Source organism: Spermophilus citellus (genome assembly GCF_964194105.1).
Source record: "Spermophilus citellus genome assembly, chromosome: 5".
Taxonomy (NCBI): Eukaryota; Metazoa; Chordata; class Mammalia; order Rodentia; family Sciuridae; genus Spermophilus; species Spermophilus citellus.
In genome coordinates, this window is record NC_138186.1 from 147,272,669 (window position 1) to 147,285,727 (window position 13,059).

The 13,059-nt window shown below is 43.8% G+C and overlaps 1 protein-coding gene across 2 annotated transcripts in view; it reads left to right on the top strand.

Moving 5' to 3' along the window:
• The first annotated feature begins 419 nt into the window (after nt 1-419).
• Nucleotides 420-13,059, top strand: part of ARFGEF3 (ARFGEF family member 3) — a 157,475-nt gene continuing 144,835 nt past the window's right edge. For both annotated transcript variants that reach the window (XM_081296143.1, XM_081296144.1), the window contains exons 1-2: nt 420-792; nt 8,898-8,949. In XM_081296143.1, the coding sequence (XP_081152269.1) occupies nt 708-792; nt 8,898-8,949 (137 nt within the window). In that variant the 5' untranslated portion in view covers nt 420-707. The remainder of the gene's footprint in view (nt 793-8,897; nt 8,950-13,059) is intronic.

Sequence of the window (13,059 nt, forward strand, 5' to 3'; positions counted from 1 at the left end):
CATCTGTTGAAGGCCCTAAGCTCCCTGCAGGCAGGAGCACACAGCCTGTTCACGGTGGCATCCCCCGGCCTGGCTCCCAGCGTGACACAGGTGGTGGCCCAGAGGGCTGTTCACCACTGAGTGAATGCACATATTTTCTGGTGAGGACTCAGGGATGCAGCAGGCGCGGCGCCTGCACGGCATTGCGGAGTCGGGGGTCGGGGCTGGGCCACCCCAGCTCAGCCCAAAGCAGCCGTCGGCGCGTGTGGGAGGCCAGGACCGAGGCCCCTCCCTGTCTGCTGCCCGCAGCCGACTAGGAGCTCTCAGGAGCTGAGCCTGGCTCCCGCCCGGCGGGCAAACCAGCTCCGGACGTCCGCCTCCACCTTTCCGCGAAGCCTTGGAGTCCCTGTCCGCCTACACCGCTGGGTCAGTGGCCGCGGCCTCCAGCCTCCGGCCCCGGCCCGCAGCAGCCGCCACCATCGCCACCATCGCCACCGCCGCCGCGGCGCGGAGCGGAGCGCACCTGACCCTGGCGGGCGGGCGGGGCGCCGGGGCGGGGCGGTGGGACTGACGTGGCCCGCGGCATGGAGCGGGCGTGATTCATCAGCGGGCTGGGGACGAGCGCAGTGGCCGCCTAGGCGCCCAGGACCAGGCAGCGGCGGCTGCGTCCCCGGCCCGGCTGGCCAACGTTCTCTCCCTGTCGGCGGCCCGGCCCCGGGAAGGTCAAGATGGAAGAGATCTTGAGGAAGCTGCAGAGGGAAGCGTCCGGGAGCAAGTACAAAGCCATCAAGGAGAGCTGCACCTGGGCCCTGGGTAAGCGCGCCGAGCCGCGGGCGGGGAGGGCGCCCGGCACCTGCTCCCGCCGCGGGAGGGCCGCGCTGGCACTGCCCAAAGGGTCCCTGGGCTTGCCGGGCTGTTCGCTGTGCGTGGGTTATGGATGTTTGTCGCGCAATAGCGAGAGTTGCCTGGTGAAATGATGTGGGATAGGAGAAGCTTGGCTCGGGCGTGGGCATCCCAGCTGCCTCCCATCTAGTCTTTATCTTCTCCCAAACGTTAACCGGGAGCTGCTGTCCTTCCTGGATCCCCAGCACCTTGGACAACTGTCACCCCTTGCCGAGAGTTAGGACCCCAAACCGGTGCGAATGCAAGGCCCTGATATCATCGAAGCGCCTGTAGGGAAGAGGGAAGTTAAACCAACAACCCAGGTCTCAAACATTGGCGTGTGGAACCAGGAAGGAAAGATTAAGCTTTAATTTGCTTTTCCTGAGAGACGCCAGCTTGCTAAGTATTAGCTTTCGTGGTTATTGTGGGTGGAAAATAACATATGGGAAGAATTGCCGTTACCTCTGCAATTCGTTTGTGATCTGCCTTTCAGACAGGTGGGATTTTAGATTTGTGAGCTGTGCTAGCATTGAAATAAGTTCCAGGTAGCAAATTGGCATTTTCCATCTCTGGTTGCAGAACTCAGCAGCAGAAAGAAACGGAATGACATACCAGTTGTCAAGAATTTGGGTAATCAGAATGGTAATAGAGATCAGGAGCATAATTTGGGCGATACTGATGCTTCTTAAATAGAAAAGCCTGAGAAGAAACCAAGAACAGCTCTGTGGGCCCCTCGCCTTGCCTTGCCCATGCTTGTATGTGATGCTTCAGTAACCACTATTAAAAAATAGAATCCCTTTCCTTGGGAATCAAGAGACAGTCCATGCTTGTCATGACACTCTGTTGTGTGATAGACCAAAAAGAGAAAAGAGAAGTGCCATCAGCCTTTCCACTAAATGTAGAATTCTGATAGCATTTCAGGGCACTCTGTTAGAAGGTCTTAATTCATATTATGTTTGGGTGTGTGTGTACAATCATAGCAGCATCAGTTTTTGCTTAACCTGTGCATATCGTCACAGAATTGTCTGGAGTATTGTCTAGGAAGTTTATCTTGTACATAGAGCCAGCACTTGACCATTGTAGTTTACCATTAAAGAAAAATGGATTCAATATCTGAGCGCAGCAAGGCTCTTAAAGCCACAGGACTATTTTTTTGCATTGCTATTGTCATTCAGCAGTGATTCAGAGCTAGATTCCCAAATGCCTCTAATGAAAGGTCACAGATGGCTGGGTAACATAATAAAGCAGGGCCTGACTGTGCACTAAACATGTCATTCCTAGTATTCATTATTATTTTGCTATAAATTAAGCAGATTTAGATAAACAAGGTAAAGAGAGTATGTATGTATGGGTGATACTGATGCTTCTTAAATAGAAAAGCCTGAGAAGAAACCAAGAACAGCTCTGTGGGCCCCTCGCCTTGCCTTGCCCATGCTTGTATGTGATGCAAGGTAAAGAGAGTAGTAGTATGTTTAATAAGTTTGACATTTGATGCTCAACATCTTGCTAAGTTAAATTACAATGTTGTAGCATTTAGGCCCTAGAAGTCACAGATGAAGCCTAGAGCTGAGACAGGTAGATTTCTGTGTCAACCCCAAATCCAGCCTGACTGTAAGGGTAGACATGGTTCCTTTCTCAGTGATTTTTCTGAAATAAACATCAGAACAGGGAATTGCATGAAATAGTTAAGTAACAATGCAGAGCACTCATATGTACCTTGGAATGAGCAAATCGGGAAAGCAGGCCAAAGAAGTGGGGATGAATATAAGGTCAGGATGTGAGGGGGATTGATGTGAGCTGGAGGGCTTTTGAAGTAGGTTTCACTTAAGAATAGGTAGGCTGTTCTTTTTTCCTCGCTTATTTATTTAGCAAACATTATTGAGACCTCTACTGTATGAGCATGAGATATAAGGATGAATGAAATGCTTCCTGGAAAGAGTGAGTTAGAAGGGCTGGTGCTGGGAGAATGCAGTGTAAACAAAGACAAGGGAGATGGTTTCCCACTCCAATCCCTTTCTGTTGCCCCATCAATGTTTCCACCACAAAACGCTCATCACTACTCAACCCCATGATTTCTTTATAGATTCACATGTAAACATCTTAGAATGCATTTCAGAATCTATCCCCAGAGTCCCCTTTTAATCATCCCCTTGCCAAGAGCTCAAGGACCCAGGGGCAGTCAGCAGTGGCATTTGTTGGACACACTGCAAAGCATACTTCTCTACCTTTGCCTATGCTAGTCCTTCTGCCAGGAATTCCCTTCCCTGACTCTCCAAGGCCCAGCTCATACCCGAAGCATTTCCTGTGCTCCTCAGTGGAACCAGTTGCTCTGTTGGGTTCAGAGTCCTGCCCTCACAACTCTCTTAGAGAACAGTTATGACTTTGGTCATAGAGTTGGTGTATGTACAAATACTCTGTTAGGGAAGAAGAATTGAGAAATATGCTGCGTGCAAGAAATCAAACAAGTTAAAGTCAACTTAAGCTAAACACAGTTTATTTGTTCCATCCATTAAAGAACAGAAGAACAGCTGTGGGTTCAGTTTGATTCAGAAATTCTCAAGGTTTTGTCTTGCTCTTTGTGGATTGATCAACATGCTCTGCATGGATATCCACTATTGTGCTCATGAGTCACCACGCTTAGATCATCTCATGAAAAAAGGGTCATCATCCACTTAGGCCATTGTGGGAGATGGTGGGGCCCCCTCCCTCACCTAGACCATCATGGGAGAGAAAGGTCCTCCCTCACCTAGGCCATCATGAGACAGACAGGCCCTCCCCTACCTAGACCATCATGGGAGAGAGGGACCCTCCCCCACGTAGGCCATCTCAAGACGGAGGGCCTCTTCCAGTCACTCCTGCCTGGTTCTTAGTGTTTTCTTGTTCTCCCCTTGTCCTGCTGGGTCACAGGCAGTCCTCCAGCCAAGGAATGCGGTGGCTGACTGGCTAAACCCAGGCCATGAGTCTGACTGAAATCCAGGGTCAGTGAAAGATGGTTTCCTCAAAGCGAAATTAGAGTGCTGCTCGGAGGCGGGAGAGTGGATGCTGGTCAGTCAGGCCAACATATCCATGGGGCAGCCAACTCTGGGCACCGGCACGGTTGCTTCTGCTTTCCTGGTGGCTTCTGCATGTACAGCATGAGAGGCACATGTTCAAAAAATTCTTTAGTGACTAGTTTGGACTTCAATGGTATTCATCTTTAATTATTTATGAGAGCTCTATGTGTTCATTTCAGAATATTGGAAAATATTAGAACAATATAAAGAAAAAATACAAATCACCTGTATTCTCAGCACCCAGAGATAATGCTGTAGACAGTTTAAGAGCTTTCCCTTTTGCAAAGGGTCAGGACACAGCTAGTGAATTGTCATTTGTTTTTCAACTCCAGCATTTTCTTTGTTATTTTTTTTCTTTAATGCATTTTTAACTTGAGCATTTTCTTCTACTTTGTCATAACACTTCTCTGAAAATCAATGTTCTTAACAGTTGTGGAATAACTAGCAAGGGATATGTGTGCAGCACCTCTTTATTTAGTGCCATCTGGATTCTCTCTTGTCAGTGGGGAATGGCCTAACCAGCGAGTTGAAAAGAATGAGTACGTTGGGAGTGAGCTCCAGCAGAGCCTCATAGAATGTTTTTTTCCTTCAGGAACCGGCAGCTCTAGAGGCCTATGCACTGGGACATAGTGGAGGAAATAAAATGGCAGAAAGTTGTTTCTGGAAGGGACTGTGCCCTTGTTTTAGAAGTACTTCTAGTATTTTACAGGTATCAGGAGACTTATGTGGAATGAATTTGGAAAATAAAGGAGAGGGGAGAGAAAATTAGAGGAAGGAACCCCAGCTAGGAGGAGGAGGATCATCTATCCAACCACTTCCATCCATCTACCCAACTCCTTTTCCTTCCCACTACAGGTTCTGTTACCTTCACAGACAGACTCCTTAACAGGTGTCCTCACTTTCTACTGACGCTTGGTCTTGCTCTGGTCTGCCTTTCCCCTCATTAATAAGATTGGATGCTGCTGGGTGCTCACATTACCTGAGGTTACCCAGGTTATTACAGCCCTCGAGCTCCACTGGTCGAACACCTCCATGCCCATGGCTTTGGCTCAGTCTCTGAGAATATGAAGCCTGCACTTCTACAATTAGTGCACACCTGTGCTTTGATGTCCAGCCCCAGCTCAGCTACCTATCAACATCTCTACTTGAGTGGCCAAAGGCACTTGAGCTTAACAAAGTTCAAAGTGGCATGTGCTCTTCCCCACTCCCACCTGTCCCCAAATCCCATTTATTCCTGATTCTCCTGTCTGCCCAGTTGCCTAAACCTGAAACTTAAAATCATCCTTGATCCATTTTTGTACCTTGCTATCACAGTTTAGATATGAGGTGTCCCCCCAAAACTCCTGTATTACTGTGGGAATACTCAGAGGTAAAATGATTGGGTTTTGAGGACTGCAACCTAATCAGTTCATCTTGGTTTGAAAGGGCTGGGTAGTGACAATAGGCAGGTGGGCTGTGACAGAAGGAGGTGGGTCACTGGGGGTGTGCCCTGGAAGGGCTATTTTCCCCTGCAGTCCTTTTCTCTTCCCCTCTTCTCTCTCTCTGCTTCCTGGCTGCCATGAAAGGAGCTGTACTCCTCCTCCACACCCTTGTGCGGTGATATTCTGTCTCACTGTGGGCATAGAGCAATGGAGAGAGCCTCTCCCCCACCTAGACCATCATGGGAGAAAGGGGCCCTCCCCCACCTAGACCATCATGGGAGAGAGGGGCCCTCCCCCACCTAGAACATCATGGGAGAGAGGGGCCAACCATGGACTAAACTGCTAAAACTGTGAGCCAAAGTAATCTTTCCTTCCTTTAAGTTATTCTTGTCAGGTGTTTTGGTCATAGTGACACAAAGCTGACCAACACATTTGCCATCATACCTTGTGTTATCACCTATGCTCTGCTCATTTTTAGCTCCTAACTACACCCCAAGCCTGTCTACACTATTTCTAGCTCTTTATCTCTGTTCTAGCTCTCCAATCCAAACTGCGTTCCTTCCTTGCCTTCCTTAAAATTATATCAAGGTTTAAAAATAAAACAAGAAAATACACTGAGAATCCCAACCAGCAGCTGGAGCTGCTACTCTGACCAAGCTGCCATCTTGTCTCACCTGGATGACTCCTCCGCCTCCTTTCTGGGCTGCCTCCCTGCACTTACCATCTCAGGAGCCTGAGAGATCTGTCAAGACCCAGCTTTTTAACTGTTCTTCCTCCTCTATCCTAGTCTTTTTCAGGCTATTCTCCAAACACTATCTACCCTAGAAACCTCACTTTTATCATGACATGCCATGTGAAAATTCTGACTGGCTACCCATTAGGATAAAATCCTAAGTCCTTAATGTGTCAGTCAAGGCCTGCATGGTCTCCTTTCTACCTGCACCATTCTCCTCCTTACACTCTAACACACTGACCTTCTTTCAGTAACACACATACACTGTGCTTCTTCTCGGTTCATTAATTCGACAAGTATTTAATGAGCGCATCCTGTGTGTCTGCTGCTATTCTAGGTGCTGATGCCTCAGTGAGCAAAATAGGCAAAAAGATCCTGTCCTGCCTTCAGGGAGTTTGCAGACTCTTGGAGGGATGACAGTCAGTCATCAAGAGAAATAAAAACATAAACAGCTCAGATAGTGATAAGACCTAAAGGAAACCTTAAAGCAGTAGAGGGAGATGGGAGGTGCTTGGAGGGTAAAGGGAGTTGTCATTTTAATCGGGCATCTAGAGAACACCTTACTGAAAGAGAGGCTGTGAGGTGGCTTCAGGAAGGAGCAGAGAGGCCAGGTGGCTGGAGCAACTGAACAGGAGAAAAGGAGGAGGTGAGAGGCCAGATTGCAAGGGCCTTGTGTGACTTTTATTTCAATGGCATGTGGGTCATCTGATGTGGGAGAAGGAAGTGTCCTCAGTTGGGTCTTGACAGATCCCTCAGGCTCCTGAGATGGTAAGTGCAGGGAGGCAGCCCAGGAAGGAGGTGGAGGAGTCATGCAGGTGAGACAAGATGGCAGCTTGGCCAGAGTAGCAGCTCCAGCTGCTGGTTGGGATTCTCGGTGTATTTTCTTGTTTTAGTTTTAAACCTTGATATAATTTGAATTTCTTATTCCCTTTGCCTGAAAATGCCCCCACCTCACCCAATTTGTAGTCATTTTTCTCAGCCTCGCCCCTCCCTGCAGAAAGTCCTGGCTCCACGTCCATGATCCCATCCCACCTTTCCCTAATTCCCTGTATTTTCCTTCACGGCAATTACACCCAGTTCGAAACCAAAATGTTTACTCCACGAATCCCTCCACCATATTATTCCTCACTGTTGGATCCATAGTCCATTATCTGGTCAGTATTTAGTCAGTGAATCCAGGAAGGGAGACAGAAACTGTCCCTGACATCTAAGGACAGAGTCAGGCACTCTGGCCATCATTATTTCTATAGCTATTCACAAGAATCCCATGAGGTGGTGTTGTCCTCCTTTTGGAGATGGGAGAACTGAAGCTTGGAGAGGACAAGTGAATTGCCTCATCTCAGTGCCACAGGCTGGTGTGGAGCCAGAAATGGAACCTAGTTTTCTGCCATCTCTATTGGTGCATCCGTGGTGCCGTCTCCCCAAGCTCTGTCTGTCCTGGGTGATTGAAGGCCAACCTGCAGGCCTTCCCCTTATTGCCCACTGGGCTCTCTGCCTTGGTTTCCACCCTTACCTCACATATCTGGAAGAAGGCTCTGAGACTACTTGGGCTCATCATGGCTGCCACGTGGCTGCCCTTTCTCCTCTCCCTTTTTTCTAGCTTACTCTTAGCATTTGTAGAGCTGGGCACTGTTACACATACTGAGTTGGCTATAAACCCCTCTCTCTGCAGGGGAGAACCATGTTGATAGGGTGGTTCCATGTTATTACCTCTCCTTAGAAAACAGATCAACTTCCCCGGGGCAGTGGTCCACGTTGTGCTAACTGCTGGACCATGCTTACTTACTCATGTGGCCTTTGAGCTACATTTCAGGTCTTTGCTTTCTTGTCCTGCATCTCAGGGCTTTGCTTTCTTTTCCTTCCGTCTCCTACCGGGCCACTGATCCTCCTGTTTTGCTGATTAGTTTTCTTTCTCAAATCCACTGTTGTTTCATTGGCTAAAACAAGTCTAGATCCTCTTATCCTTTGGCCTGTTAGTCCTGAGTCTCAAGGGTTCATTTGGTCTCCCTTTTCCCCTCTGATCTCTTAGCAACATGGGAAGAGTATTTATCCTTCTCCAAGGAAATAGGTCAAACAGATGGAGGTCGTTGACTCCAAGCAGAGAAGAGAAGAATTGACACAATTTGAACTGGTCACCTGGAGACATTGAAGGGATTAAACAGAACCATTTCTGGGGGAAGAGAATAATGAGCTGTTCATTGTCTCTACCATAGGAGGCAGCAGTAGTGTCTAATAATCCACAAACAATGACAAGTATTAAACATCCAGGTTGATTAATAAGATTTGGGGATGAGTCTCCCAATCAGGGTCCCTAACTACAGTGGGATTTTTAAAAGGGTTTAATTTACCATGTCACAAGTGTGTGTGAGGATAATGAAATGCTGCCTAAAGTGCTTTATGAACTTGAAAGTCTTTCTCAAGTATGTGTTATTATTAAAGGATATTGAAATGGTATTCTCAAGGAAACAGCTTTAGTTTCTCTGTTTTGATTGCAAGATACACCATCTTGGTCAGTGCCAAGCAGATGAAGTTGAAATTCTGGTTCAAGTTAGGAAGTTAACTATTCGTTATTTGTCTCTAAAGGGAAATGTGTGCTGAGTTTTAACCTCCGTCCCACCCCCGACCATGGTGAGGCAAGGTCCAGGGAAGCCTCTGGGGCTATCAGGAGGAAGGACTTTAAAATAAGGAAGACTTGCATGCAGATAATTAAAAATTCACTAATTTATAATTGTAGGAATATCCAAGGAAAAGAACAATGATATTCATGTACAATATAGATTCTCAGTCTTTAAATACCTAGTTGTAACTGTGTGAATTTTCCTTTTGCAGAAACCTTGGGTGGTGTGGACACCATTGTCAAGATCCCTCCCCATTTGCTGAGGTAAGAGATGGAGACTGTGTAATAAGCAGAGGTGAATAATGCCCACCATGTTTTCCTGAAGGCCAGATAATGTTGTTAGTTTATAGCACGTTATGAGCTCACTGTCGACTTTTTGCATCCCTGAACTAGAATATTTCATGAGGTCAGCACCTTGGAAATCTGACTGCATTAATCTCACTGGTAAAGAAGATCAAGTTGATTAAGAAGAAACATGATTCAAATTTAGGTGAGGGCTTGGTCAAAGAATACTATCTTCCACTGCAAATGAGAAAATGGTGCCCACTCTGGGGATGTAGCCCTAAACCACATTGGGTGGATTTAAACTCTCACTCTCACTGGCATCCGTGGCTGGATTGCATCTCGCTGGTGGTAACTGTACAGCCCAATGCAGCAGCCCTGAGCTGCAAACCTATTTCCCCACCTTCTTTATCTATGTTACAACTTCATCATGAGAGAAATACATGTCCATAGTGAAAACTCTGGGAAGCACAGGAGGATAACGAAGCAGTTGTTTATAATTAACACTACTTTAGAATAAACAGTGAAAAGAGTTTAATAGGTTTTCACAAATCTTTTTCCATGCACATATAGTTTTACAAATTAATATGAAATTTTATTTACAACTTTGTTTATGCCTGTTTTTATTTACTCATGACCATATAAAGAATGTTTTGTAATGCCAATGTGTGTTCTTCAAATTAAAGTATTAGATATACTTCCATCAACTGGCTATAGCATAATTTATTTAGCCCCTTTCCTATTATTAAGCATATATCCAACTTTTTCTTTAAGGTTATAAAAATATGGAATTTACAGCCTTTTGTTGAGTATGGTGTCTATATTGTCAGAACATGGTGGTTTATTAAGTATTTCCTCTCTTTTCAAGTAGATTAAACAAGAATTATGTTTCTTTCTGTTTTAAAATATCCATTACGTCTCCTATAATATCTGATATAGGCTTATTTTTTAATAAGGGACTCACATGTTAATCAAAGTGAGTGTACTTTAGTGTGCATAAAACTTGCAAAGGGACAGAATGTGTGGCAACAACACATCTGTCTCACAGAAAGCTGTTTCTGTTGGGGCATCCAAGAAGATTAAGAACTACGAAGGCGTGGGTTGTTTTAGGGAGTCAACTTTTTTGGTACCTCACTAGTATAAGTAGTACTTTTTTTTTTTAAATCTGGATCCTTCTTTGAATTGGTGCATGTTCATGACGTGGAATAGTGGGCTTCACTGTGGCACATTCATATGTGCATATCAAGTACCACTTCTTAAGACTGATTTGCTTCAAACTGATTTTGTCACATCTCCCTTTCCATCTCACCTTTACTGTCACTCTCTCTTCCTTGTCAAAGTTACCATCCAGGTTCTTCTGTGGTGCATTGTCCTGGGGTGCAGCAATCCCATCCTACCAGCAAAGAACCATGAAAAGACAGAGTCCACGTCAGGAAAGGGAATGAGTGTAAGAGCAGGGAACATCTTTTAGCATGTTCGGTAGTTTTCCTTGGCTTTCAGCAAAATTAAAGGAGGATCTAATTAGCTATGATAGACAAAAATATTTTTTTGACAATGCCTCCTTCATTTTATGTAAGCATGTAAAAACAAGGTTTCTTCATCAATAGCAGTGAAAAAGGAAAATATATGGAATTGATGCTAAGTCCTGTCTTATGAATTATTAATACTAATAATGAGTTATTTGGGGCTAGTACTCATTTGTAGGAGATATGAACTCATTGAAGTAAAAAATAAACTCTGTCCATTTTTTTTGAAAATACATTTTTTACAAATGCATTTCTAGTGTTAACTATATAAGCATTTAATAAATAATTGTTGGTTGGGGATGTGGCTCAAGTGGTGGCACACTCGCCTGGCATGCGTGGGGCACTGGGTTCGATCCTCAGCACCACATAAAAATAAAGATATTGTGTCCACATAAAAAAACCTAAAAAAATAAATATTTAAAAAATAATAATTGTTAATGTTCTTTGGATCAATTGTGTGCATTAGTAATGATGGCTCAAATTAAGAGATAATCAAACACTGTGAAGCCTTAAGTTCACAGGAAATTTTCTAAAAATCATCTTAAATATACTTTATTACAGAGAAATATCATAGGGAGATTAACAAAACCTTTCAAGTGTTAAAATATATTGAGAGGACTGAGGCTATAGCTCAGTGGTAGAGCACCTGCCTCACATGTGTGAGGCACTGGGTTTGATCCTCAGCACCATATAAAAATAAATAAATATATTGATCTATAACTAAAAAAAAAATTAAGAAAAATATCATTGAGAGAAAATTCTCTGGGGGAAGTGAAATATGAAGTGAAATATGAATTTAGAGATAAAGAGAATAATGCAATACTTTTTGCTGATAAGGATGAGTTTGTTCATTTATTTTTGATGGAAGAAAATCATTTTCAAATTTCTGTGGTATTTAGATTTTATGAGATGCATTTACAGAGTGATATGTTTTAACTAAAAAATTTTAATAATCCCATAGAGCCATAATTACAGCATTGCAATTAAAACTATAAAAAAGAAAATCTAAATGTGAACTTAAAATATGTGAAAAATGGTGAAGTCTCCCTAATGATTCTGTGTGTAAAACATTTAATGGCTACTGCCTTGAAAGTTGTTTTCCAGTCCAAAATGTGGATTAACCTGTCCACGAGGCTTTCTGTGGTCCTGGGTTTATGATAGAAAGTCTTTCTTCAGTGTGAGGGCTACAGATAATGATGGAACCAGAAGGGGATTCCTCAAGGGAATGTTCATCAAAAGGCAACCGGGAAAACAAACAAACAAACAAACAAACAAAACGGCAAAGTTTGGGGGGGGGGAGCAAAGGGAGATGGGTTGGAAGGAATGTAGTTTAAAGGGACCAAGGATGTGTGTTGGGTCCTCCTCTTAACCATTTAGCTTTACATCATTCAGTGGTATGGACTTTACCTCAGAGCTAGATAACCATCTTGCATACTCAGAGGAGGTGGTCACAAAATTGGTGGTAAGCAGACAAGGGACTATGGATATCATGACATGTTGTCACCATTATTGGTAATATAATTCAGAGTGCTTATTCTAATGACAAAGAGCTGGTGACGTCATCCTTGTCCACAGAAGTGTGCATTATTGGATTTCAGGTGCACAATGAGATCCGTCAAGCATACTCGTACAGGGAACTGAACCCTATGAATGAGACATAGCAGATGTCTCATCTTAAACCCCTTTTATTCTGAAGAAGGAGAATGAAGACATACAAAAATGGAAAATACTGATATGTAGCAGCAAGGGTTAATTTACTATAGACTTTTTTATGTATAAGGAGGTTTGGATTTGACTATAATCCATAATAGTAGAATTCTCTCAGAGCTCTTCTAGGATATAGGAAGAAGCCATAACTAGAGCGTAAAGGAGCTTGGGATCAATAATAGTGTGATTTTCTATTTCATGTCATTATTCAGGAGGTGACATAATGAGAAGATGTACAGTCATAGGCTTCCCCCCTTTGTTGTGAGTCAGCCCTCCTCTAATCCATTGATTCATCTGCCAGACTCTCGAGCCCAGAGAGCACTTACTCTATTAAGTCATTATGCTTAATGTGGCACCCTTCTCTAGGAGCATCTGCTCAAAAAACATCTAGGCACTAAATATTTGTCTGCTCACAAGAGACGATTTGGACATGTTAATTATTTTTCTTTAATTATACTTATATTTAATATAGGGGAAAGAATCCAAGTTCATAAAATCTCTCTTGCCTTATCCTGATTTTGTACTTAGATTTAGTTTCCATTTCTCTTGAATAAATTGCCTGGAAGTGATTATTTGCAGGTGTAAAAAAGAATTATTGTTTGTTTTAGAAAAGGATGTAGGAAATCATTCAAACTCCTGAATACTTTTTCTGTGCTTTAACTTTTTTCTTTTGCCATTGACTACTTTCAATATATGACCACTTTAATAAATAATTACTAGTGTTGCTTTGATCAGTGGTGTACATTAGCAATGGTAGCTCAAATCTGAAGAATGTTGAACTCTTGAGAATACCTATGTTGTATTGTCTTTCCTTTTTTCCTTTTGCTGTTGACTGTTTATAGTGCTTTTTGTACAAAAC